The sequence below is a fragment of the Tupaia chinensis genome, unplaced genomic scaffold (genome assembly GCF_000334495.1).
Source record: "Tupaia chinensis unplaced genomic scaffold, TupChi_1.0 Scaffold144529_1, whole genome shotgun sequence".
In the NCBI taxonomy this organism is placed as follows: domain Eukaryota; kingdom Metazoa; phylum Chordata; class Mammalia; order Scandentia; family Tupaiidae; genus Tupaia; species Tupaia belangeri.
In genome coordinates this window covers 1,463,370-1,490,858 of record NW_006204388.1, presented here as the reverse complement: position 1 = coordinate 1,490,858, position 27,489 = coordinate 1,463,370, and the positions used below count along the sequence as shown (strand labels likewise).

General features: G+C 36.1%; 1 protein-coding gene across 4 annotated transcripts in view; it reads right to left on the bottom strand.

Moving 5' to 3' along the window:
• Nucleotides 1-27,489, bottom strand: part of ANKRD13C (ankyrin repeat domain 13C) — a 96,689-nt gene that overhangs the window by 13,609 nt on the left and 55,591 nt on the right. For all 4 annotated transcript variants that reach the window (XM_027767734.1, XM_027767731.1, XM_006167135.3 and 1 more), the window contains exons 6-10: nucleotides 21,239-21,305; nucleotides 13,778-13,922; nucleotides 8,510-8,641; nucleotides 3,692-3,853; nucleotides 1,248-1,327 (exon numbers count right to left, since the gene is read on the bottom strand). In XM_027767734.1, coding sequence (XP_027623535.1) covers nucleotides 1,248-1,327; nucleotides 3,692-3,853; nucleotides 8,510-8,641; nucleotides 13,778-13,922; nucleotides 21,239-21,305 — 586 coding nt within the window. The remainder of the gene's footprint in view (nucleotides 1-1,247; nucleotides 1,328-3,691; nucleotides 3,854-8,509; nucleotides 8,642-13,777; nucleotides 13,923-21,238; nucleotides 21,306-27,489) is intronic.

Below are 27,489 nucleotides of genomic sequence, written 5' to 3'. Positions count from 1 at the left end.
TTCCCTACCAGTGTCAGCACTGATCAATAGGTATTATAAAAAGATTACAATTCTATATAACTATTATTGCCAAAAGATTAAAATATAATAAATGTAGTAAAAAGATCTAATTGGCTTTTAACTGTGACTCTAGGGTAAGGATCTGATGGGCTAGAGGATAAGGTAACAGCATCACTCTATAAAATGGAAGGAGTGTGCCAATGAGATGAACAGCGCAAGTCGGCCTTATAGACAGAAAAGAACTGAACAAAGAACAGGGACAGAAAGGAAGTGGACTGGTTGTTTAAAAACTGCTTTCCTTTCAAAATACAAGGGAACTTCCTTACTGTGCTGATGCAGGTTGATTAGAATTTCTTTTTTGTTTTTTTTTGTTTGTTTGTTTGTTTGTTTTTAAACTAGCCCATCTCAAAGTTCAGTCTGATTATGTGACACTTAGCACATTTGGTTTGGTTTGGTCTGGTCCAGAGTCAGAAGGCTAGTCTAAAACAATAGCCTCCCATAAAATTTGTTTAACATTACAAAATATTAAGATGGAAACATTTGAGAGAAGTTAGAAATATAATAAACCTTTCCAATGGTAATAACTTCTTTCTAAGCATAGTATTTCCCTCTCAACCAAAAGGACATAGCAGCTGTCCAGAATAAATTTTTCATTTATTTATTCACTCAAAATTCATCCTTTATTTATTCATCATTCTTTTAGTCAATGAATATGCAGTGAACACCAGTATGTGCTAGGTACACTGAACGTTAGTGATGTAATTAGGCAAAGGTCCTACAGAAGGATGATGGAAAGTAGTCCAGCATAAGCTGAAACAAAAGAAAAATTAGAAGAGATCAGCTTGGAAATGCAAACAAGGCAAGTAATGATTGGCCTTATGTACAATACAAAAGAATCAGGATAAATACAAAAGTTCATCATATGACGAATAATCTCAAATAAGCAACTGCATTATTTTTCTGCATTATATTTCCATGGAATAAATACCCATAGCTTTTTTTGGAGTATGTCAATTGGCAGGAGAAAGGCAGAAAAAGGCTCTACAATCTTATTCAGAATGTATATAATTTGGAATACTTCTTTATCATGCTTAATCCCTACTTTTAAAAGGTAAAAGAACAGTTTCAGGTAAAAATAAAGTAAAAACTCCCTAAAATAATTACTACATCTAAAAAATTCACATATTGTTTCTACAAATTATTCTTTCTAAAAATAAAAGAATACATAAACCAAAAATATCACCTACTTTCCGTTTTCAGCAGATATATATTCTTCCCATGTAATAGTGTTCTGAGGAGGAGGGGTAAGAGACTGTCTTCGAACAGGCTGCCAAAAAATATAAAGGGGTGGGGAAAGATGGAGAAAAAAAGATTTAAAAATTAAAAATAAAAAATATAGACAGCAAACTATTTAAGCTGCCAATATACTTATCTCTTTAATGTAATACTTAAAGAGGTTCCTTCTAATATAGTTTTATGGCAACTTAAGCTCTACTAACATTTATTATCAATTTCTTCTAAATCTCAATAAGAAGATAAAAATCAACATAATATCTATTCATTCAATGTTTCAGTCATATAAAATGTTCCTGGCATTACGCTAGAGGATGAACATTGGAGCTACAGAGAACTATAAGAAGTTACTCTGGGGGCTGGCAGGTGGCGTGGTGGTTAGGATGCTGGATTCCCACATGTCTGATCACAGTTCTGGTCCCAGACCTGGTGGCTTACTTTCACACTTTTCCTTTCTCTCTCTCTGGTCAAATTTTAAACTAATAATAACAAATAAATTTAAATAAATAAATAGCTTTAAAAAAAATAAGTCATTGTGACTTCAAGGCACTTACAAATCAGTTTGAAAGAAAAAAAATAAACAGACAAGAACAGTTGGTCAGAAATATAATACAGTACAAAATTAAAGACCAAATGAGATTGCAGAAAATAGAGTAATATAGAATATGGTTCAATTCCTGTACCCAGTGGCTTGAAAATAGTAACAGGCATGTGTGCATGCCCAAAATCCCAGGAGGAGAAGGGATTGTGGCACAGCATCTCCAGCTGAGGGGTGATTTCTTTCTCCAACAAGCACACCACATGCACCATAAGGCAAAAACCTCTTTTAAAAAAAATAAATTAAAAGAGATAACATGTAAAAGGGGTAGTTCACCTGGCACAGAATAAAGAGTTCAGTAATTATCATAGTTGGTAATTTCCTAGAGGGCAATTACAGAAAGCAAATTAATCCTCTAACCAGATGAAACATAAGTAAAAAAAAAAAAGAATGTGAATGAGTGAGTCTTAAAAACCAATTAGGGTGTCAACCTTGGTGTAGTGGTTAAGGCACTGGACTTCCACATAGCCATCCACATTTCAAATCCTGAACCAGGTGGCTAGCAAATCACACCAGCACATGTGCATGAGTGCCCAAAATCCCACCAGGAGAATGAAGGAGAAGGAACTGTAGCGTGGCCAACTCCCCAGGGGGGTGAATTTTCACTTTCCCTCTAACTGTCTCTCTCTCTCTCTGGTGAGCACATGTGCACCATGGCAAAAAACCTTTAAAAACTTAAGTGAATAAGATAAAAGCCAATAAGAAAAAGAAGAAAAACAGAAAGAACTAGATAAGGAAAAAATAAAAACGCCAACGTAGTGAAAGACACTAGAATATGTTACCCCAAAATGTTTCTCTTTTCCTTACTGTCACAGAACTCTCTGCATATAGTATGCTTTCAATAAACATATCCTAAATAAAAAATTAAAGGGGATGTACAAGCTAAAGATGACTTTACAAAGTAGGTAGATCTTCAGCTGAGTTTTCAAAGCAGAGCAGATTTTACATGGTGAAGCAGAAAGAAAATATGCAGACATGGATTAAAAAACTAACAGTGGGGAACCAGCAGATGGCCTAATGGCTACATCACAGGACTCCCATGTAGTCGACCGTGGTTCGAGTCCTGGACCTGGTGGCTTAAACTCACGCCAGGAGCATGTGTGTGTGTGCCCAAGATCTCGAGAGAACAGAGGAGAAAGGATTGCAGCATGGCCATCCCCCCAAGGGGAGTGATTTCTCACTTTCTGTCTCTCTGTCTCTGTCTTTCTGATGAGTGCATACACCCTATAGCAAAACCTCTTAAAAATAAATAAATAAAAATAAAAATAACAGTGGGGAGGCCAGAAGATGGCATGGTGGTTAAGGCACGAGACTCCCACATGGACAACCACGGTTCAAGTACCAGACACAGCTGCTTGAAATTCACAGTGGGCACATGTGCATGCCTGCCCAAAATCCTGAGGAGAATGGAAAGAAGGGATTGCAATGTGGCCATCCCTCCAGGGGGGTATTTCTTTCTTTCTCTCTGTCTCTCAAGCAAGCACCTTCTGACAACAACAACAAAAAAAACTCTCTTAAAAAAAAAAACAAAAACCTAACATGGGATTTGATGCATACGAAATGGTTTTAGTCTATTTACTAATGAAGACTTGCAGATCAAGCACAGATACACAAAAAATGTCAAAGGACCATTTTTCTTTTTCTTCATAATAATGACATACAATAAAAGAAGAAACAGAGAAAAACAGAAGGTAAAACATAATAAACAAAATCTGTGAGTATATTTATATAACCTTATTGAATGCCAGGTATGAAGTCTATCTCCTTACTCCTTAGAAAAAGTAGAAGTAGAAATTATACCTCAAAATTCTGTTCCATTATATTTCCTCCTTTACTCAAACTCTCCATGATGGCCTTATTTCGAAGAATATCCTCTTCACTAAGATGTTCTCTTCTTTTTCTTGATTCTAAAACAAGTCCATTCACCAGATAAAAGTCTGCCAAAAAATTTCCTACTCTTTCCTAAAACAAAATAAAATATTTCAAAATAATAGTAGTTAAGTTTGACTTAAAAATACAAGCATCAAAGTACTATTTTTTTCTATAAACATGTAACATGTAGATAAACATGAATATTTCTTTAATACTTGAAATTATTGAATTATCTTATACATTCTAATACTATAAAAATACAAAAAATTACTCATTTAAAATTTGTAAAAAAAATTACATAAAGATATTGAACAATTAATCTGCAAGTGAGTTAAATCTAAAGAAAAACAATACAAAATATTCATTTATAATCCATTTCTCAAGTAGCATAAAACTATCTGAAAACTTTATTAAGCTGACAGTCAAATATCATGAGTAACAAGGAGGGGTCAGGGATAACACCGTTCCCATTTTATAGATAGAAAAAAAGTGGAAAAACAAATAAAATGGTCAAGTCCCATAGGAATCTCTAGTACAACTAGAATCAATGACCTGTTCAAATTCTCTGTTCTCCAATCAGAACAAACTTGGTTTGCTGCTTTAACAAGGAAGATGAAAACAACAGGGTAGCCTTGCTCATCAATACAATTAAGTGTCTAAATTACAAATTAGGGATGGAAAAAGTCAAGTGGTATAGAGGGCATCAACAAAGAGTTGTTTTCTTTCACTGAAGTCTTCCCAATTCTTTGAAATACTTTACTTCAATAAAGGGGGAAAAATCATAACTTACTGAAAATAAACTTCCCATTTCTACCTGCATGCAGATCATTTGGTCTCCACCTCCCTGCTATTTCCTGGCATTCCAAAACTACTTGTTTATAGTTATTTGTAGGAGCACCTTACTTTGGGAGGCCCTCTTTCCAGTCAAGGGAAAGCAAAGCATTCTGCACCCTGTTTCTACCTACAAAATGGGAACTATAAGCATTACTGACTCCCTCCTTACCTGTCAAAGATTTAAGAAGATCACCTAGATGCTGTTCATGAGCTTTGAACTGCTTAGCAGTAGCACTAGATGAATAGCAGTTTCAATTTTTATCTTCTCTTGAAGTGTTCCATCTAATGCTGTCCAGAAGAACAGAGTACAAAATAAATAAGACTTCAAAGTCAACAAATGGTTTGCAATGTAGGATCTCACAACTGGGAATCCTATAAAGCCATTTGTTGCATTAAATAGGCTTAAAGAAGAAAATCGGAGAGCCTAGAGCTCACATTCAGAATTTATTTGTGGCTGGGAAATATTCAAGGAGTAATTGTTGGTTTTTGAAATCTTAAAATGAAAAGGCATTAATGTAAACTATCCTATCAATAAATACTTTAAATGTATAATGTCCATAATCCAGCCATTCGACTTCTTGCTATCAATAATAAACAATGCAAAGGCATGTAAAAATGAGAGACATGAAATTATTTATTTTGGCAGAAAGCTGGACATACGTATGTATCTATTTATCTAAATGTACAAAAATAGGTAAATAAGTTAAAGTATATTCATAGTATGAAATACTATGCAGTTGCTAAAAAGAATGGAAGTATCACTGTATGCACTGATAAGAAAAGGTTTCTAAGACATACTACAGAGTAAAAGAAGATGCAAAACAACAGATATAATATGACATGAAAACAATCAACAATAAAAGGCTATGGATATATATTTATTTACAGAAAGTATAAAAAAGGTCTAGAGAGTACACAAAGAGATAGCCTTCTACAAGGGTCTCTTGATTGTGAGTGGTGGTCAAAGTGGACATCTTTTTTTTAAAAAAAGAATTATTTTACTTAACTTTATTTGTCTATTTATTTATTTATTTATTTAAATTTTGACCAGAGAGAGAGAGAGAGAAAGTAAGAAAGCAAGCTGCCAGGTCCAGGACTTAAACCATGGTTGGCCATGTGGGAGTCCAGCGCCATCAATCACCACGCCACCTGCCAGCCCCAAAAGTAGACTTCTTAACTTTATAAGCAAAGTTATGTAATAGCTGATTTTATGTCAACTTGACTAGGCTATGGTGCCCAGGTATTTGGTCAAACACCAGTCTAGATACTGCTGGGAAGGCATTTTAAAGATGTGATTAGGGGCGAGGGCCAGCAGGTCTGGAGTGGTGGTTAAAGGCACTGGATTCCCACATGGCCGACCGTGGTTTGAGTCCTGGACCTGGCGGCTTGCTTTCTCTCTCTCTCTCTCTCTGTTCCTCTCTGGTCAAGTTAAAATAAACAAATGAATAAATAAATAAATAAAGTTAAATAAAATAATTCCTTAAAAAAAAAAAAAAAGATGTGATTAGGGCCAGACAGTGGCATGGTAGTTAAGGCGGCTGGATCTCACATGGTCAACTGTGTGGCTCAAGTCCCTGACCCAACGGCTTAAAAACAGACTGGGCACATGTGGCAAGCATGCCCAAAAATCCAAAGAGGAGAATGGAGAAGACATTGTGGGATTTCCATATCTCCTGGGAAATTATTTCTCAGTTTCTCTCTCTCTCTCCCTGGTGAGCAAAGGCACCTTAAGCAAAAAATAAAAAATAAGAAAGCAGAAAACAAAACAACAAAAAAAGATGTAATTAACAATTAGTAGACTTTGAGTAAAGCAAACTGGCATACAAAATGTGGGTAGGTCTCATTCAATCAGTCAAAGGACTTAAGAGCAAAGACTGATGTTTCCAGAAGACAGAGAAAGCAATTCTGTCTCAAAATTACAACACAAAAACCCTTCCTGAGTTTCTAGTCTGAAAATTTCTTTCTTTTTTTTAAATTGTCAGAGAGCTCGTGTACTCACTACAGAGAGACAGACAGGGAAAAGGACGGAGAAAGCACCCCTCAAAAGACCATGGTCATGCTGGAATCCCTACTTCTCCCATCTACTAGGATTTGGGGCATGCACATTCATGTTCCTGGCATGTCTTTCAAGCTGCCGGGGCTGTGACTTAAACCACAATCAGCCATGTAAGACAACTCCCATTAGCCACTACGTGACAGGGTCAGCCCCTGCCTGGCTCAAGACCACATTAACTCTTCCATGAATTTCAACCTGCTCCATAGAATTCAGACTCGTCAGCTCCTACAATCACATGAGCCAATTCCTTAGAATAAATCAATTTCTCTTTCCACCCTCTACCTCTTTCTCTCCTCTTGTCCTCTCCTTCCTTCCCCCCTTTCCTCTCTCTCCCTATGACCCCAACTTTCTACAGCCTATTAGATTTGTTTTTCAGAGAGTCCTAATTAATACAGGTTGTTTTGTTGTTTCTGCAATAAGAATATATTCATTTCTACTGTGTATAATAAAACATAAATATAATTTTTAAAAGCAATTAATCTTGGCCATTACCTGATATGGTTACTTATTCTTTAATTTAAAATTTTATAAAAATGCTTCTTCATATGTATTATTCAAAATTTTTAAAATATATATAACCTCTTACTGGCAGATAAAATGAGAATTATGAGAAGAATTTACAATTCACTAATAGGAAAACTTCCACTGAGATGGATTTAATGACAGTGTTAGAGAAATGTAAACTTATTTCATTTAGACATATATATAGACTACTGAGAAACAGATCCTGAATAAGTGAATGATTCAGAAGTCTAAAAATTGGGAGAAAACAAGATCCAGGGAAATAAATTCATGTGTATCCCTCATGTGCCCTTCTTATGGTGTGACTTAAACCACAATCAGCCATGTAAGACAACTCCCATTAGCCACTACGTGACAGGGTCAGCCCCTGCCTGGCTCAAGACCACATTAACTCTTCCATGAATTTCAACCTGCTCCATAGAATTCAGACTCGTCAGCTCCTACAATCACATGAGCCAATTCCTTAGAATAAATCAATTTCTCTTTCCACCCTCTACCTCTTTCTCTCCTCTTGTCCTCTCCTTCCTTCCCCCCTTTCCTCTCTCTCCCTATGACCCCAACTTTCTACAGCCTATTAGATTTGTTTTTCAGAGAGTCCTAATTAATACAGGTTGTTTTGTTGTTTCTGCAATAAGAATATATTCATTTCTACTGTGTATAATAAAACATAAATATAATTTTTAAAAGCAATTAATCTTGGCCATTACCTGATATGGTTACTTATTCTTTAATTTAAAATTTTATAAAAATGCTTCTTCATATGTATTATTCAAAATTTTTAAAATATATATAACCTCTTACTGGCAGATAAAATGAGAATTATGAGAAGAATTTACAATTCACTAATAGGAAAACTTCCACTGAGATGGATTTAATGACAGTGTTAGAGAAATGTAAACTTATTTCATTTAGACATATATATAGACTACTGAGAAACAGATCCTGAATAAGTGAATGATTCAGAAGTCTAAAAATTGGGAGAAAACAAGATCCAGGGAAATAAATTCATGTGTATCCCTCATGTGCCCTTCTTATGGAATAAAGCATTAGAAATGTAACAAAGCGTGTGAAAGCTCTATTCCTTGTATAAGAAGGCTGCTAGCAAGAATCCTTCCCTACTTAGTATTCAAAGGAGCCAACTTCATCTCTTAGCTTCTCCAGGGACACATCCCAACTCTCTAACCACTATGATTTCCTACTTACATTCAGAGAAAAGAAGTAAGCTACTTGAAGATAATTCAGTAGCCTACATCCTCCTGCATTTCCATCACATTATTTTGATGATATTAAATACCAAACAATTTTAAAGTTTAAAAATCTATATTTGCACATACTGTTTTATCTTCCCGAAAAAGCCATCCTGTTTGGGCACGTGTGAAAGAAATTGATTTGGTAGACAGAGTTGCAGAGTAAATATCGCTGCTCATTAAAATGTCAACCTCTTCTTCTGTTTCCATCTCTGATTCCTGGGAGAAAGGCAAAAATTAAATATAAGAATCTAGTTTTGCAAAGGCTATTAGTGCTACATATGAAAATATCAGTAATTCTAATGTTACAGTTTTTAAAAGACAAAAAAAGGACAACTGATAAATAATATGACATGCTGTATATTCTAAAAATAGATGAGGAAATTTCATACATACAATATCTTCTCTAATAAGTTTTAGTTATGACTAATTATGAATCCATTAAACCAGGACACAAGAAATACAGTACTCTTAAAAATATGCAATGAAACACTACTAGAACACCCATTACAGAAGTATATAATCTGTAGAGCAAGTTTAAAATTGCTTTAAGAATTAAATTGACAAACTTGAGACAAAACACCTATCAAGTTTTTCTTTTCTTTATATACAGATGAATCTTATTTAAGTTCTTTTAATGCCAAGACCCACTACTGTCATTTGAGCCTTTTCCAATAAGTTTAAAGAGGAAGGAGGGAAAGGAAGGAAGAAAGGAGGGAACCAAAGGATGAAAGCAGAGATCTTTTCTATACTTCTTGTAGAATGGAGAGGAATCCGTAATATCAACCCACTTTTTTCCCCTAAACTACTCATTTCTAAGTAGCCTTACATCAGATTTTATCCTCTATATATTCCCAGTGCTGACACATAATAATGGAGCAATAATTGTTTTTAAGTGAGAAAAAAAAAGGCTTAGTTCTTGCTTCAGGGAGAGAAGACTAAGTGGTCAGGTACAGAGGAGTAAGGGAGCCAGTGTAAGATATGGCCTATTCCCTGCTGGGCTGAGACAGTCTAATATTTAGGACCCTCTTAAAAAAATTTTTAAAAAAGCAGAAACTAGAGAGAGATCTGGGGAATAAGAACTATTCACAGGGTTTGGTTTTGTTTGTTTTACAATGGCTAAAGGCTCTATTCTCCATCTGTCCTTATTTATAGATTCTCAAAAGCCCCATTTTCTATTTTGACCATATAACTTTTACCTACATATATAGTTCCTTTTTGAATCTTTGACTCTACAGAAAACTATAGCAATAGCTTGGAACTAGCGCAGCACTGTTTCCTCCACCCTTACCAGTGAGGGATGCAAAATCTTGACATTACTGCTAAAGCTATAATAGATGAAAATGTACCCCTGGTAGCCCAAAGTAATTCTGAATACAACTTTCTAAATTTTCTCTAATTACAAAAAAAGTCAAAAATAAGTTACTGACTCATTCCTGACAGAATAGAGGATATCATTCACCAACAAAGGAAAAACAGGAGAAAGGGTAGGTTGGTAGGGAAAATAACGAGTTTAGTTTTAAGCAAAGTTAATTTTAAGATACCTGAATAATACTTGTGATATCATTAAGTATATAAACAGATAGGCCCCTCCTCAGAAGTACTATCTGGGATACAAAAATGTATTTGTGAAACATCAACCTGTAGGAGGTAGGTAAAGCTGTGGGAACTGAAAAGATCATGGCAGTCTACATAAATGAGATCTACATAAGGGACACATTGATACATAGGAAGTAAAAATAAAATTAAAAAAAAAAAAGACAAGCAATGAAAAGGAGAGGCAGGAAAAGAACTGGACACGGTCAAATAAAAAAATAATAATAATAATAAAGAGGGGGAACCAGCAGTTAGCGTAATGGCTATGTCACTGGACTTCCACGTAGTCGACCACGGTTCGCGTCCCGGACCTGGTGGCTTAAAATTCATGCCGGGCACGTGTGCGTGCATGCCCTAGATCCCGAGAGAAGAATGGAGAAGGGATTGCAGCATGACCATCCCCCCTGGGGGGTGATTTCTCACTTTCTGTCTCTATGTCTCTCTCTGTCTGTCTGGTGAGCGCACACACCCTATAGCAAAAACCTCTTAAAAAAAATAAATAAAATAAAGATTTCATGAACTGAGTTACCAAATAATATTACCAAATATTAGCAAATAAAGTTGGAGAAGTCTAATAAAGATAAGGTTGAGATATGTATGCTGATTTAAGCAAAACAGACTCAAAATGAATATCATTTAAAACTCCAAATTGTTTCCTGTTCCAAATGGCCCAGTTCTATCAGTGGTGCCAAACATCCACTCTTGAGTACAGCATCACTATACTCACCCTATATTTTTTTCTTTTCTTAATTCACTACATTTAAACTATTAACAAATCTAGTAACGTTATTTGTGGAAATGTACGTCATTTTCTTTCTTATTCACTCCGCTACCTTAGTGTCCTTATCACCTTTGATGAGGGTCACGCAACATCCTCATCTCTCAACTATATAACTAAAAACTTCTGAAATCATTTGTCTCCAATTTCTCTTTTCCAATTCGTCTTGCATATTAGTTGTGTGATCTGTGTGATCTCAGAGATGTCACTTAACATCTATAAGTCTCTACTTCTTTCATTTGTAATAGGTAGATACTAACCAAATTTGACAGGTTATTTTGGTGATTTAATGAGGAGAGCTGGAAAGCACTTTTAGTCCAAATATGCTAGCAATTAATGCTTACTATATGAGAGTGAATGATATACACTATTAATACAATTCACTACTGAAAGCACTAGCAGTGTCTACCATTTAAAAATCCATGATATGGGACCTAGCAGCTAGCATAATGGCTGTCACTGGACTCCCATGTAGTCGATCACAGTTCAAGTCCTGGACCCGATGGCTTAAACTCACATAGGGCGCATGTGCGTGCGTGCCCAAGATCCCGAGAGGAGAATGGATTGAGACGTGGCCATCTCCCCTGGGGGGTGATTTCTCGCTTTCTGTCTCTCTGTCTCTGTCTGTCTTTCCAATGAGCGCATGCACCCTATAGCAAAAAATAAATAAATAAATAAATAAATAAATAAATAAATAAAATCCATGATAAATGTTTAAGGAAAGAAGGGAGGGAAGGAAAATGAAAGAAACACATACAATAAATTTACTGAAATTATTTTCAATCAACTCGATACCTTGTTTAAGAACCTATGACCCTCTGTTGCCAACAACAGCAGATATTTATTATCTGGCTTTCTCATGCTTAATAAGAGAAACCTTCACTGTAGGTCTCTTTCCTAAACAAACCATTCTTACTCCTACTTCCTTCCTTTATTCATCCAGTTTGCTCCATCTTTTCTTTTTCTCTAAATCTCCGCTCACTGCCAGTTAGGACTCTATTTCAATAGCACACGTACAAGGTAACTAAGGTATTCTCAGTAGATACAGCAATATGAAGATCTCATCTAAGAGACAGTGAGGAAGAAGCCACAGGATGTAGTGAATGACAACGTAGAGAAGTGAAATGATAGAAAAAGACAAAATACAAAGTGGCAAAAAGAGGTTGACTTAAAATAATCTGTACCACTATCAGTGACATATAGATAATGGAAAAGCTTTAGTTTATAGCAAGAGAGCAACAAAGGACAATAGTAATGGCACATATGGTTTTTCGGTAGTAGTTTTAAGGCAATATCAAAATGAAGATTTGATACGGCAGAAGGAAGACAATGTACTAAAAGAGAGAAAAAGATAAAGAAAGGAAAGGTAACCAAAGAGTTAGGAAGGTAAAAGAGCACAGGCAGAGTCAAAAGAGGTGTTCATATTATGTGATAAAGATGTTCAGGAACATTAAAAGTTGAGGTAGTAAGATAATAAATGTTGAAAGGGCCAGCACAGGTTCAAAAATGAAAACTACAAATGAGAATAAGAAAAAATGAAGTTCAAATGAGAATAAGAAAAGATGAATTCACTGATCTAGAAGGAAAATCCATGATATGGGGCCTAGCAGCTAGCATAATGGCTGTCACTGGACTCCCATGTAGTCGATCACAGTTCAAGTCCTGGACCCGATGGCTTAAACTCACATAGGGCGCATGTGCGTGCGTGCCCAAGATCCCGAGAGGAGAATGGATTGAGACGTGGCCATCTCCCCTGGGGGGTGATTTCTCGCTTTCTGTCTCTCTGTCTCTGTCTGTCTTTCCAATGAGCGCATGCACCCTATAGCAAAAAATAAATAAATAAATAAATAAATAAATAAATAAATAAAATCCATGATAAATGTTTAAGGAAAGAAGGGAGGGAAGGAAAATGAAAGAAACACATACAATAAATTTACTGAAATTATTTTCAATCAACTCGATACCTTGTTTAAGAACCTATGACCCTCTGTTGCCAACAACAGCAGATATTTATTATCTGGCTTTCTCATGCTTAATAAGAGAAACCTTCACTGTAGGTCTCTTTCCTAAACAAACCATTCTTACTCCTACTTCCTTCCTTTATTCATCCAGTTTGCTCCATCTTTTCTTTTTCTCTAAATCTCCGCTCACTGCCAGTTAGGACTCTATTTCAATAGCACACGTACAAGGTAACTAAGGTATTCTCAGTAGATACAGCAATATGAAGATCTCATCTAAGAGACAGTGAGGAAGAAGCCACAGGATGTAGTGAATGACAACGTAGAGAAGTGAAATGATAGAAAAAGACAAAATACAAAGTGGCAAAAAGAGGTTGACTTAAAATAATCTGTACCACTATCAGTGACATATAGATAATGGAAAAGCTTTAGTTTATAGCAAGAGAGCAACAAAGGACAATAGTAATGGCACATATGGTTTTTCGGTAGTAGTTTTAAGGCAATATCAAAATGAAGATTTGATACGGCAGAAGGAAGACAATGTACTAAAAGAGAGAAAAAGATAAAGAAAGGAAAGGTAACCAAAGAGTTAGGAAGGTAAAAGAGCACAGGCAGAGTCAAAAGAGGTGTTCATATTATGTGATAAAGATGTTCAGGAACATTAAAAGTTGAGGTAGTAAGATAATAAATGTTGAAAGGGCCAGCACAGGTTCAAAAATGAAAACTACAAATGAGAATAAGAAAAAATGAAGTTCAAATGAGAATAAGAAAAGATGAATTCACTGATCTAGAAGGAAACCAGTGAATTCTGAACAAACAGACTCAATGGTCAGAATGAACAGAAAATAACAGAAATTTTTAAAAAAGAATTAAAAAGCTAATAATAATGAAAAGAAAAAAGCTTTCATAATAATTTATCTCAATTACCCTCTATACTTTTAAAGCAATTATACTAAAGCTTCGCTAAACATAGACTTTTTTTTTAAACCACTTAGAGGAATATTGATAAGACAACATACTCACCTCATGGTGTATTCGCTGATATACTTTTTGTTCATTGTCTAATACTACAAAAGATTCAGAGGGTGCTGCATCCCCATTGAAAATGAAGCTTAAATCCCCTCGTTGGCACTTCATGTCAGTAAAGTCTATGAGAGTTGTGTCAAGCCTGTGAAAAATGAGTAGATAAAACTCTTGACAAATAAAATTTTGATAAAACTTTATCAATAATTAAACAAGCTGTGTTTCTCCCAACTCTAAACAAGATGCTAATACTATACCTGAAAGTCAAACTTATATGTAAAAGTTAAATTTAAAATATTTTATTTAGAAACAAAAATAACTTAAATACATATTCCACTTTACCTATATTTCACTTTGCTGAATACATACTTCACTAACCCAGCAAGAAAAATTATTTCCACACTGTTTAAGTATTTCCCTTACTGTCCTTGTTTCCTACTATTTCCCTTACTGTAGCTACTCAATAAAACTTATTTCAATAGAGAAGGACAGAAAAGGAGAACAGATCTACCTAATATTCTTTGATCCCTTTAAGATCATGTTGTTAGCTCAGCAGAATATTTAAGAAGGGTATAACAGGAGTTGGGCCACATTCTTGGATTCAGAACTGCCCTTTTTCTGAGATAAAGCTGTAATACCTTATGCTTAACCATGTAGTACCAAACCTTTCCTTTTTTTTCAACTTGATAAATCATTTAACCTACTCCAAATTCTGCCTTTCCATTTGAATTTCCAGTCTCATATTAGCATTGTTTTTTCCAGACACTTCCACTGCCTGAAAACCTTATGGATCATTCTGTGCCAAATACTCATGGATTTACATACTCAAGAGTTTATTGCACTCTTTGGTAACCCAGACCTGTCATAGACTAGCTCCATTGGCTGGTTTCAAACAACACTCCACAAACTACTACCTGCTGAAATTAGGAAAGATATTAAAATGGAAACGTTTACAAGTATCCTAACATGCTTCAATCTTACACAGAGCTAAACCATCATCAGACCAGAATCACACTAGCTGACTTGATGCTCAAAACACACAATCCTTAATGCAAGAATCTGACTGGCCCAGATGTCAAGAGATGTTGATCACCTCCAAAGACTCTCTTTTAAGTCTTTGTGAGAGATCCAATAAATTTCTAGTGCAACTTTAAGAATTCATTACTTTACAGGTTTTTCAGTTCTCATCATAGACAAGTAAAACTGATTCAGAGTTCTTAGTTTCCCTATTCAAATATAGTTGAGAAATAGAACATATCTTACAAGTTACATCAAAAAGATAACTGGGACCAGCAGTTAGTGTAATGGCTATGTCGCTGAACTCCCAAGTAGGAGACCGCAGTTTGAGTCCCGGACCCGGTGGCTTAAACTCACGCCAGGCATATGTGTGTACGTGCCCAAGATTCCGAGAAGAGAATGGAGGAGAAGGGATTGCAGCGTAGCCATCCCCCCCGGGTGGGTGATTTCTCGCTTTCTATCTCTCTGTCTCTCTCTGTCTTTCTGGCGAGCGCATGCGCCCTATAGCAAAAAAATAAAACCTTTCTAAAAAAAAACTAAAACAAACAAACAAAAATAACCAAGATTACATATAATTTATCATCCAAACTATTAACTTTTAAAAATGGGAGTAATGGGGCCATCAAGTAGTGTGGTAGTTAAGGTGTTGGACTCCCACACTGGCCTACTGGGACGCAGGTCCCAGACCTGGCAGCTTGCTTTCTCACTCTCCCTCTCTCTTACCCTGTCAGGTTTCCCTCTCTCTCTCCCTCTGGTCAAATTAAAATAATAATAATAATAATAAATAAAATTAAGTAATTATTTTAACAAATGGGAGTTATACAAAATAATTTTATCAGGACAACAAAGGTAATCCAGAGCAAACATACACATATGATCACCCTATACATGACAGTAATCATATAATAGACATCTATCCGCAGAAAAAAATTCAAGAATCCCTAAGAAAAGCAGCCCACCAACTCATACAGGGGGGAACCCTGCCTGCTGTTTATACCTGAAGTCTACCTCGTGGTCTACTCCCAGTGGCCTGCTGCCTGTACTACTAAATAAGCAAAGTTGTTCAAACAAAAGGATCAGCCCCATAGCATGGTGGTGAAGGCAGCTGCATTCTACATAGCTGGCCATGATTCAAAACCTGGCTCCATTACCTTGAAAAACACATTGAATACATGTGCATGCATGCCCAAAATCCAGAGAGGATACAGAAAAGGAGAAGAAAACATTGCAGCATGACCATGCACCCCTGTGAGATGCTTTTTCCTCTCCCCCTCTACCTCTCTCTGTGAAGCACACATGCCCTTTGACAATTAAAGAAAATATCCATGGAGAAATTAGTATTTTGAAAAAGCTATGCATGAATTTTATAAAATGTATACTAAAATATGCTTGTACTTTAATTCCACTTTTCCAGAACTTTTTGAAGTCCCCCCATATAAGTGGACTATTTGGGCTCTAAGCTTCAGCTCCCTGAAAACTGTATCACACATAGAAGGAAAAACAGTGATCAGTCTCATGTGCGGTGTGGTTAGGCACTATGCAGAAAAAGCTGGAGCCCACATGGACAACCAGGATTTGAGTCCTCACCCTGTTAGCTTGAAAAACACCTAGGGCGGGACCAGCAGATGGCCTAATGGTTATGTTGCTAGACTCCCACAAAGTAGACCGCAGTTTGTGTCCTGGACCCAGCAGCTTAAAAGCCACGCAAGGTGTATGTGTGTGCATGCCCAGGATCTCAAGAAGAGAATGAAGGAGAAAAGACTGCAGCATGGCCATCCCCCATGGGGGGTGATTTCTCACTTTCTGTCTCTGTGTGCTAGAACAAACAAACAGACAAAAATCTCTCTTTATAAAAAAGAAAAGAAAAAGACCCAGGGCATGGAGAATCAGAGGAAAAACGATTGCAATGTGAACAGTGCATTGGGTAGGTATTCTCTCTCTCTCTCTCTCTCATTTGCATGTGTGTATGCACACACACCCCTTGTACATTTAAAAAGAATGAAGGAGAAAAATGGGCCAGAATAGAGTCTTTTTGCCTGCAGTTCTTTCTTGTCCATTTAATGTGGAAGTAGGTTGTTGGGGAGGGGATGGAAAAGGTAAGGGAGGAAATACACAGAAAGATTTGAGAAAGACAAAGACTGCAATCTTTAACCTAATTATACCTAAAATCAGTTATATAAACTTCCCAGTTACATAAACAATTTTTATTTTATCTGTTTCTACAAACTGAAACTAAAAGACTAATACATCTTCTGCAATATCCCTTATACTAGATTGCCTTGTAAGTCATACCATATATGCCTCATAAATGATACAATTTATCATAAAGGTATTTTAACACATTACCTAGTCTTTGGCTTTAAGCCTAAGAGCCTACACATTTTTATATTTTCGCTATGTAATTAGCCATGAAGAACAGAAAGTTCTTTATACAAATGCAAAAATTTTAATAGAAAAGATTCTTAAAGTAAAAATACCAAACACTTAAAAAAGAAATGAACACTTTTCTTGAGACTGAAAAAACCTGAAAAATGACAGTTTGCAATGATCATTTCAAACAGTAGGTTATAGATTACCTCTTAACCTATTGCTATTACTGGCGAGAACGTTTATTAGTACTCTCAACAATATTGCTATTCACATTTTCCTATTTTTACTAACATATTCGTTTCTTTTACACCAGACAAGATATTCAAATGGTTACAAGGCTGTCATAAGATAAAACTACACTTCAAAAATTTCTCTTTGAACATATATTAAAATTCAGCTTCATTTAAAATGCTTCTAAAAAATTGTCTCCTAACAGGGCCAGCTTCAAGGCCTGGTGGTTACAACTAGATCCTACATGACCAACTGCCCTGGACCTGGTGCTTGAGAAACACACCAGGTGTGTATGCATATGTGCCCAAAATCCTGAAAGGAGGGAGAAATGGAGGAGAAGAGATTGTAACATGACCATTCTCCATGGATGGTGCTGTCTCCTCTCCTTCTCTCTGTTTCTCTCTACCAAGCACATGTGCCCTCTAGGGAAAAAAATTAAAAAATTGTCTAATGACGTTTAAATAAAAGGATTTTATTTAATAAAGCAGACTTTTTTCCTTTAATATTCTAGTCACTTTCGGGATTCCATATATCTCAAAAACTAGTCTCTCATTAGTCTAGTAAGCTTTGCTATCTTGATAGCAAGAGTGTTAAAATCTATCACATTTCTCCTTCCCCACAGCTACTGCTGTAGTAAGTCCCAGGTATAAGTTCTTACTAAACTACAGTAGCTTCCCCTTAACCTGTCACCTCTGTCACAATTATTCCCCCAAGCTCCTACTCTTATGTCTCTGTTGTAACCATTTTTAGGTTTTATTTTTCTATATGTTATGTGCATCATATCATTTATTTGTAAAAGTCATATATAAATATAACATTTTTTTTCTCGATTTCTGTCATAGGGTGTGTGCCCTTGCCAGAGAGAAACAGAGAGAAGGAAAGTGAGAAATCTCCTCTCTCCCCCAGGAAGGGGATGGCCACACTGCAATCCCTTCTCCTCTATTCTCTTCTCAGGATTTTGGACACTCATGCACACATGCCGAGCATGATTTTCAAGCAGCCGGGTCTGGGACTTGAACCACAGTTGGCCATGTAGGAATCCACCACTTTAACCACCATACCACTTGCTGGCCTAAAATAAAACCATTTTTTCTTTATGTCCTAATCTAAGTGTCAAATAGAACTAAAACTAACATTTTTTATTTTTAAAGAATTATTTTATTTAACTTTATTTATTTATTTATTTAAATTTAACCAGAGAGGGACAGAGTGAGAGAGGGAAAAAGAGAGAAAAAGAAACAAAGAGAGAGAGAGAAAGGGAAAGTGAGAAAGCGAGTCACCAGAGTCACCAGGTCTGGGGCTCAAACCCCAGTCGGCTATGTTGGAGTCCCACACCCTTAACCAATACACCATCTGCTGGTCCAAAAACTAACTTTTATAGTAACATATGAAAGATTATTCTCCAGAATTATCTACTCTCTTTGGAAAGCACTCACATTAAAAGCATTTTAATTGATGAAACCATAATTAATTGCTAACAAAATGTTGCTGAATTAAATCCTGACCATTATCGAGGCCAGCAGGTGGTGTGGAGGTTAGATGCTGGACTCACACATGGCTGGATCTAGCAGCTTGCTTTCTCACTTTCTCTCTCTCTCTCTGGTCTTTACCATTATCAAATTCTTTCCTACTTATTTTTTTCTATATTTTTCTGTTTTTCCCAAGGTATTTTTTTGGGGGGAGAGGTGTTTTTTTGTTTGTTTGTTTTGTTTTTGTTTTTGTTTTGCTATAGGGTGCGTGCGCTCGCCAGAATGACAGAGACAGAGAGACAGAAAGCGAGAATTCACCCCCCAGGAGGGATGGCCACGCCGCAATTCCTTCTACTCCATTCTCCTCTGAGATTTTGGGCACACATGCACACGTGCCTGGCATGAGTTTAAGCCACCGGGTCCGGGACTCAAACCACGGCTGACTACATGAGAGTCCAGCGACATAGCCATTATACTAACTGAAGGTCTCTGTTTTTTCCAAGTTTTTAATAATGACCACACTTAACATGCATGAATACTTAAAAAATTTGAAACACCTGAAAGAAACATCTATCTTAATAAAATTCTATTGCTTAACAATAATTATACTAAGATTTACTTCCAATTAAAGGTTACCTTCTCATAAATTTAAAATGTAATATGATTGAGCTAGTCCCATGGCCTCATGGTTAAGGGAGCTGGATCCTATGTGGCCAACTACAGTTTGAATCCTGGCCCTAGTGGCTTGAAAACTATACTGGACAGATGTGCATGTGTGCCGAAAAAACTTATAAGATGGAGAAATGGAGGAGAAGGGATTGAGGTGTGACCACATTCTATGAGGGTGGACAGAGAGGCTGTCTCTGTCCTTCTCTGTCTCTTGAAAGAGAATGCATCCTCTAACAATTAAAAGAAAAAAATAAAATATTATGTGATAAATTTTGTTATACACTTGAAAAACTTATGCTTTGTTGGGACCGGGAAATGGCATAATGGTTACAACGTGGGACTCCCACATAGTCAACCACAGTTCAAGTCCTGGACCCGGTGGCATAAAACACACTTGTGTGTGCATGCATGTCCAAAATCCCAAGAGGAGAAAGAGGACAAGGAACTATCACATGGCCAATCCCCCGGGAGTTGATTTCTTGCTATCTATCTCTCTGTCAAGCTCATGTGCCCTATAGCAAAAATCTCTCTTAAAACAAACTTCTGCTTTGTAAAATGGAGGAAACAACTAACAAAAAGCTAGAAGTCCTTCTTCAGCCACTAATTTTTAATATGTTCTTATAAAAAATAATCACATAACTTCTCTGAGCTTCCTTATCTACAAATGAAGAGGTATATGAGATAACCCTTCATGTTATCTCTAAGTCCAGATCCATAAATATTAAAATCAATATTCTGATAATAGGGGCCAGCCCAGATCCATAAATATTAAAATCAATATTCTGGTAATAGGTACCAGCAACGGTATGGAGATTAAGATGCTGTATCCCAAATGGCTGACTTCAAGGCTCGAGTCCTGGAACCAGTTACTTAAAAATGATGCCAGATGCATGTGTGTACATGCCCAAAATCCCAAGAGGAGAATATAGGAGGAGAGACTGTGGCATGGCCATGCGCCTTTAAGGGGGTGATTTCTCTCTTTTTCTGTTTCTCTCTCTTTCTGGCAAGCATATAAGCCCTGTAACAAAAACTGTCTCTCTCTGACCCTTTGGTGAGTGCACATGCCCTATACCAAAAATTTATCTTAAAAAGAAAGAAAGAAAGAAAGAAAGAAAGAAGAAAGAAAGAAAGAAAGAAAGAAAGAAGAAAGAAAGAAAGAAAGAAAGAAAGCTATAGACTCAAGAATCATGAAAGGTAAATTCTGAAGTGGGTAAAATAGATTTATTTTCTATTAGATTGAAGCACCAATCTTAGTTATAAAAGAACAGAACAGAAGAAAATTAAAATTAGCCTTAATGTGTGTTCACTAGAATGAAGAGATCAACGAATGGCTGAATGAATAAATAGGGGAGGGAAGGGTATGGAGAGATGGAAAAAACGCAAGAAATTGGGTGTTTCTTATTCTTTAATAAATTCAGGAACAGAGAAATGACCATCTTAAATCTTCTTAGTATTTTATCACGATCTTCAGTCTATTTGCTTTCTAAATAGTCTGTAGGCGAATAACAGTATGCTTGCTTTAGCCAAGATTTTATGTCTTTGATCTTCATCTGTAAAAAATTGTCTTAAATTAGATAAGATATCATGAATCCATTACAGCATTTTAAAGTTATAAAACACTATATCCAAATATAATCTATGATTACAGAAGGAAAAGCTTCCTTTTCAATTTTCTTTAACTGAGAAAAATATCAATTCACCTTACCTGATATTGATACCTTGTTTGTATATTTTACATGCATCAGAAGGCAGAATTCGGGAAAGTAAAGGCACTGCATTTTAAAAAAGAAAGGGTAAAAAATAACTAAATTCTGAGATATTTAAAAATTTAAAAAATAAGAGTAATGTAAACATTTCACTAATTCACCAAAGCTGAAATGACTCCCTTTAAAATAGCATTTTTCTATTTAACAATAACATATTAAGTGATTTTGAGTGACTTCAAATACCTACTATTTAATTATAATGTATGTATAGTTTATTAAACCCTCACCCCATCCACAACACATATAAGAGCCATAGAGTCAGTATAATGCTATTCTGGGGTACATATTGCACACTATTATAGAAGAATAACCATACCATAGTAACTAAACCCTTCTAAATTGGTAACTAGATAGATCTGAATTCTAATATTTCAGTGTAATTTGGAAAAATAGCAGGAAAATGATGTGTATAATAGAAAGATATCTTTGGGCCCAGCCACTGTGGCACTGCCAGAAACCTATGGAACTGCAATAGCTGGAAGCCACATGCTGAGAGTGGTTTAAGTCCCCAGCCCGTCAGTCTGAAAAAAATGCCAGGTTCGCAGATCCGTGCCTGGTAGGCTGGAGGACTGAAGGAAGAGGATTATGGCACAACGGAATCCTATGGAGGGTACTTCTTTCATTCCCTCCTTTTCCCTCTTTTTTCTCTTTCTCAGCTCCCCACCCTCATACATGCACAGGTGCTCTACCACAAATAATATAATAAACTGTGCCTTGATTACTTAAGCTCACTGTACTTGAGTTTGAAAATATGCAAAATAAGATTACACTATTTGCCTATAGATTTCTACATTACTATGCTGCTATTTATAACATATCCATATCATAAACTATTTTCTGATAGTGTTTAGGAATTATTCTATAGACAAATAAATCTGCAATAACATGCCATATAATAAACTACCCAGTACCAAATAATGAAAAGTGTGAAGGACAAAATTGTTGCACTAAAGATTGTATTGTATGCATGGATGTAAACAGTTATATGTGTATGTATAAGATGCATTATAGCTTACAAAATTCATGTTTTAAGAATTAGGAGGAACAGCAGGTGGAGTGGTGCTTATGGCTCTGGACTCCCACATGACCAGCCATGGTTCAAGATCCAGACTTGGTGACTTGAAAATCATGTTGGGCATGTGTGAGTATGTGCTAAAATCCCAAGAAGAGGATGGAAGAGAAAAGACTGAGGCATGGCCATCCCCGGGATAGTATTTTCTCACTTTCCCTCTCTGATTCTATCTCTCTCAGAGAATGCATGTGCCCTATTAGGAAAGAAAAAAAATCGGGTGACAAATTAACCTGAGTTAGAAAGAAAAAAGATTTTTTACAGGAAATTAAAAGCTAATTTTTTAACTTTTTGAAAGCATCAACGCCTTTCTAATTAACATTAAAGGAGAGACGGAGAAGAGATTGTGATGTAACTAGGCCCAGTAGGGACTATTTTCTCCTCTCTCTCCCTCTGTCTTTCTCTGGACAGTAAATGAGCTCTCTGGCAATAAAAAAGAAAGAAAGAAAGAAAGAAAGCAAGGAAGGAAGGAAGGAAGGAAGGAAGGAAGGAAGGAAGAAAAGGAAAAAGACTGGACTATAGAGAAAAAACAAGTTGGGAATTAAGGGGCAAAATTAAGGAGAAAAAAGAAAGGAACACTATCAGCTAAAAACTATTTTCTCCTCTCTCTCCCTCTGTCTTTCTCTGGACAGTAAATGAGCTCTCTGGCAATAAAAAAGAAAGAAAGAAAGAAAGAAAGCAAGGAAGGAAGGAAGGAAGGAAGGAAGGAAGGAAGGAAGGAAGGAAGAAAAGGAAAAAGACTGGACTATAGAGAAAAAACAAGTTGGGAATTAAGGGGCAAAATTAAGGAGAAAAAAGAAAGGAACACTATCAGCTAAAAGATTTCTGCTAGATTTTAACACATTCCAAAAATATAAGAATACACCTTCCCCATTCTGTAATGATATTTTTTTCTCTTGCAAGTAAATTGAACAATTAACTTCTCTACATCTTAAATTATCTCAGCATAACCTGAAAGAGTACAGTACTCCAAGGGTAGCATAATTTACTACACTGAAAATGGAGAGATTTTAAAATTAAATTTTGGTTTTGCCATTACTTACTCCCTGATTTTAAGAAGAGTTTCCAAGCCTAATGTTTTCCACATAATATGCAAATAAGTTTCAAACAGAGGATGGATAAGTTCTGTGGATAACAAGGTAACTACTAGTTTTTTCGTTGATATGTGCTATATGGACAATGCTAAATTTGAAGTGATTTAAAATTTTTTTCATTGCCAAAGGGCCAGAAAGAGAAGAAAAAGTACCCCCTAATGAGCATATCATAATCCCTTTTCTCTTTCTCCATTCTATCGAGACTTTGGGCACACATGGACATACATACATACCCCAGAATGCTTTTAATGCCACTAGGGACAGGATTCAAACCACAGTAACCATGTGGAATCTGGCTCCCTTAAGCACTAGGCCACAGACTTGAAAGACTTCCATAAAAATTTCATTTCAGGGGACCAGCAGTTAGCGTAATGGCTATGTCGCTGGACTCCCATGTAGTTGACTGCGGTTCGAGTCCCGGACCCGGTGGCTTAAAACTCATGCAGGGGGCGTGTACATGCGTGCCCAAGATCCCAACAAGAGAATGGAGAAGGGACTGTGGCGTGGCCATCCCCCCTGGGGGGTGATTTCTCGCTTTCTGTCTCTCTGTCTCTCTCTTTCTGGCAAGCGCACACTCCCTATAGCAAAAACCTCTCCAAAAAAAAAAAGAAAAAAAAAATTTCATTTCGGGGACCAGCAGATGTCATGATTGTTACAATCACTGGACTCCCACGTAATTGACCATGGTTCGAGTCCCAGCCTCAGTGGCTTAAAACACACAGGTGTGTGTGTATTGTGTGTGCCCCAAATCCTGAGAACAGGATGAAGGGAAAAACATTACAGCATGGCCATCCCTCCTAGGGGGTGATTTCTTATTTTCTGTCTGTCTCTGTCTCTGTCTCTCCAGTGAGCGCATGCACTCTATAGTAAAAATCTCTCATTAAAAAAAAAGAAAATTTTCACTTCAAACACCAAAAGGAAGTTTGCAATAGATGGGGCATTTAGTTATCTCCATTTAAAAATCAAGTAACTGAAGCTCAGTAAAGTAAGTGACTTGCTATATCAAATAGGAAGTAGTATTCCTGATTCCAAATCAAAGCTTTTCTATAACTAAAATCCTAGACCAAATAGTTCAGTTGCCTTCAGAATAGCTATTAACTGTCTGAGGCTACTTCCTCTGAGGATTGGACATAAATATCAGCATGAGAAAGAATGGAATGTACTCTACTACTCAAAATTAAACTAACCCTAACCTCAATATTTCTTCACTTCCCTTTATTACTCCCTGGTGTGTCTTTTCTTTCCCCCAATAGATGGGCTTTGACAAGAGGAAGAAACATGCCAAACCCGGGGGGTCGGGGGTAGGGGGGAGATCATCAAATCTAATCACAGTGATCAATTTAGTGCTTTTTAATCCAAAGTGTCTGATTAAAATGTCACTTTTAAAATATTTTATAAAAGGGACCAGCAGGTGGTGCAGTGGTCAAGGTGTTGGATTCCCACATGGCCGAACATAGTAAGAGTCCCAGACCTGGCAGCTTGAAACTCACACCAGGCACATGTGCGTGCATGCTCAAAATCCCAGAAGAATGGAGTAGAAGAGATTTTAGTGTGACCAGCCCCCCCCCCCCGAGGGTGATTTCTCACTTTCCCTTTTACTATCCCTCTCTGTCTCTCTCAGTGAGCACATATGCCCTATGACAAAAAGCTTTAACATACAAAATTTTTTTTAAAAAATTATAACATTTTGTTAAAGAAGATAACTATTTTAGAATTCAGACTACTAACAATTATTATATTGAGTTTCCAGGAAAGTCATGGCATATTTTCCCTATGTTTTTCTATGCAAAAACATGTCATTACTTTTCTGACAACCCAATACAAAAAGAACAGGTTAAAGAGCCATGACAATTCAGCAGATGACTAAGTTAAGCATCATCAAGCAAAACTGGGGTTTCTAAAGTTGGGGAGAAAAGAAGTAAAAAGCTAGTATTCAGGCTTTAGACAAACTTGGAGTTCTTTTTAACCACAAAAGACTACTACAAACCTCTCTTTTCTCTCTATGTTCTAGTACACCAGATATGCTGAATGATACATAAGGTATAAAGAAAGGTAAGATAGGACTAACAGAGTAATAAGACTAAGCATAATTTTGACATAGCCAAAATTACAATAGCTTGATAAGTAGAGTTATAACAGTGTGGGAAAGAACTGATTACATTTGGGATTTAAAATTTGACTTCATTTTAAAGTTTTTTTTAAAGAATTATTTTATTTAACTTTGTTATTATTATCATTATTATTTTCCAGTTTGATCTGAGAGAAACAGAGAGAGAGAGAGAGGAAGTGAGAAAGCAAACCACCAAGTCCGAGATTTGAACTGTGGTCGGCCATATGGGAGTCCAGCGCCTTTAACCACCATGCCACTTGCCGGCCCCTAAAATTTGATATTTTAAAGATTAAAACATACTAGGAAAAAATCACCCATGCCATAAATTGCTATACATGGGTTAAAATAAGTAATTCCACATGAATAATATAGTAAGATGCCTATGAAATAATAAGTAACAAACTTATTAATAATTAATAAGTGTACAAACTGACAATGAAAAAAATGTAGTTTGTCAAAAATATAATCTGTAGAAAAATTAGGTATAAGTAGTTGTGAAAAAAAAAGAACAGAAACTTTCTTAAAACAGGAAGAAATTACAAACTTCTGATATGCTAGAGAGAAATAAGTATTAGTGGACTTCAGATTAATGCCTAAATTTACTTTTTCATTAGAAATCAGAAAATGTGAAAGACTAAAAAAATGACAAATATGACTGCTAATTAAACTTCAAGCCTGGTAATCTCCCAAATATTTGTTATGATAAGGTAGAGTGCATAATTGCTATTTTCTAAGTGATGAGTTGAAGCTGCATTTGCAAATCCATCTGCAGTCTGAGAATATCATAACTTCATTAAAGTTTAACAAATGTAAAAACATAATCTGTTTCAAATCAAATTTCATTTAGGCATCATAAGCCTAAACCTGTAAAATTTATATTACTTTCCTATAGCACTTAATACTTTTATTATTTGGTAGAACTAGAAACAATTACTTTCAGTGGTCTAATATATATAAGATAAGTATGTAAACACAAACACAGGTATATAACTTCCAAAAATAATATAAAATGGAACATACTTCATATATTTGTCAATATCTGATTTATTTATTTTTGAAGAGAAACATTAATGAATGAATTCAAATACCTTTATACCACAAAAATTAATCCAGATACTTTTAAAAACACATATACACTCATTATATCCAGACTATATTTACAGATTACATTTTTTAAAAAATTTTCCAAATGACAAAATTTTGTTGTCTAGTTAAAAGCCACTAAGATAAAATAAAGCAATGTTAACCAAATTCTTCATACTCAAGGATCTAATACTATATTTCAAACTTCCTCAAATTCAGTAGTCTATTAATCCTATAATTATTTCACTTTTCTAAAAAATTTTTTACATTAAATTATTAAAATTTTTAAACATTTTGGTAAAAGCAAGCAAATGAAAACCTTAAGAAAAATAAGTTTAGTCCTGCTGCAGTGACACAAGCAAGAGAGCACTGCTACGCAGAGGCTAAGGCTCCACAGAAGGCCTGGTGTGAATTCCGGTCCCACTCTCTCTTAACAGGTTAGGCATGGTTACACATGAGTGCAGACCTAGCTAACTAGGAGATGGAAAACATGGCAAGCCCTGTCAAAAATACCTCTCTCTTTCTCCTTCCCTCCCATTCTTTCTCATTTAAAAAAAAAAAAAAAAGGTGTGTGTGTGTGTGTGTGTATGTGAGTTTTCAACCTCAAAAATAAGAATTAAAGGGCCATGGGACCAGCAGTTAACATAATGGCTATCTCGCTGGACTCCCATGTAGTCGACCGCTGTTCAAGTCCCGGACCCGGCGGCTTAAACTCACACTGGGTGCGCGTGCGTGCGTGCCCAAGATCCCAAGAGGAGAATGGAGGAGAAGGGATTGTGGCATGGCCATCTCCCCTAGGGGGTGATTTCTCGCTTTCTGTCTCTCTCTCTCTCT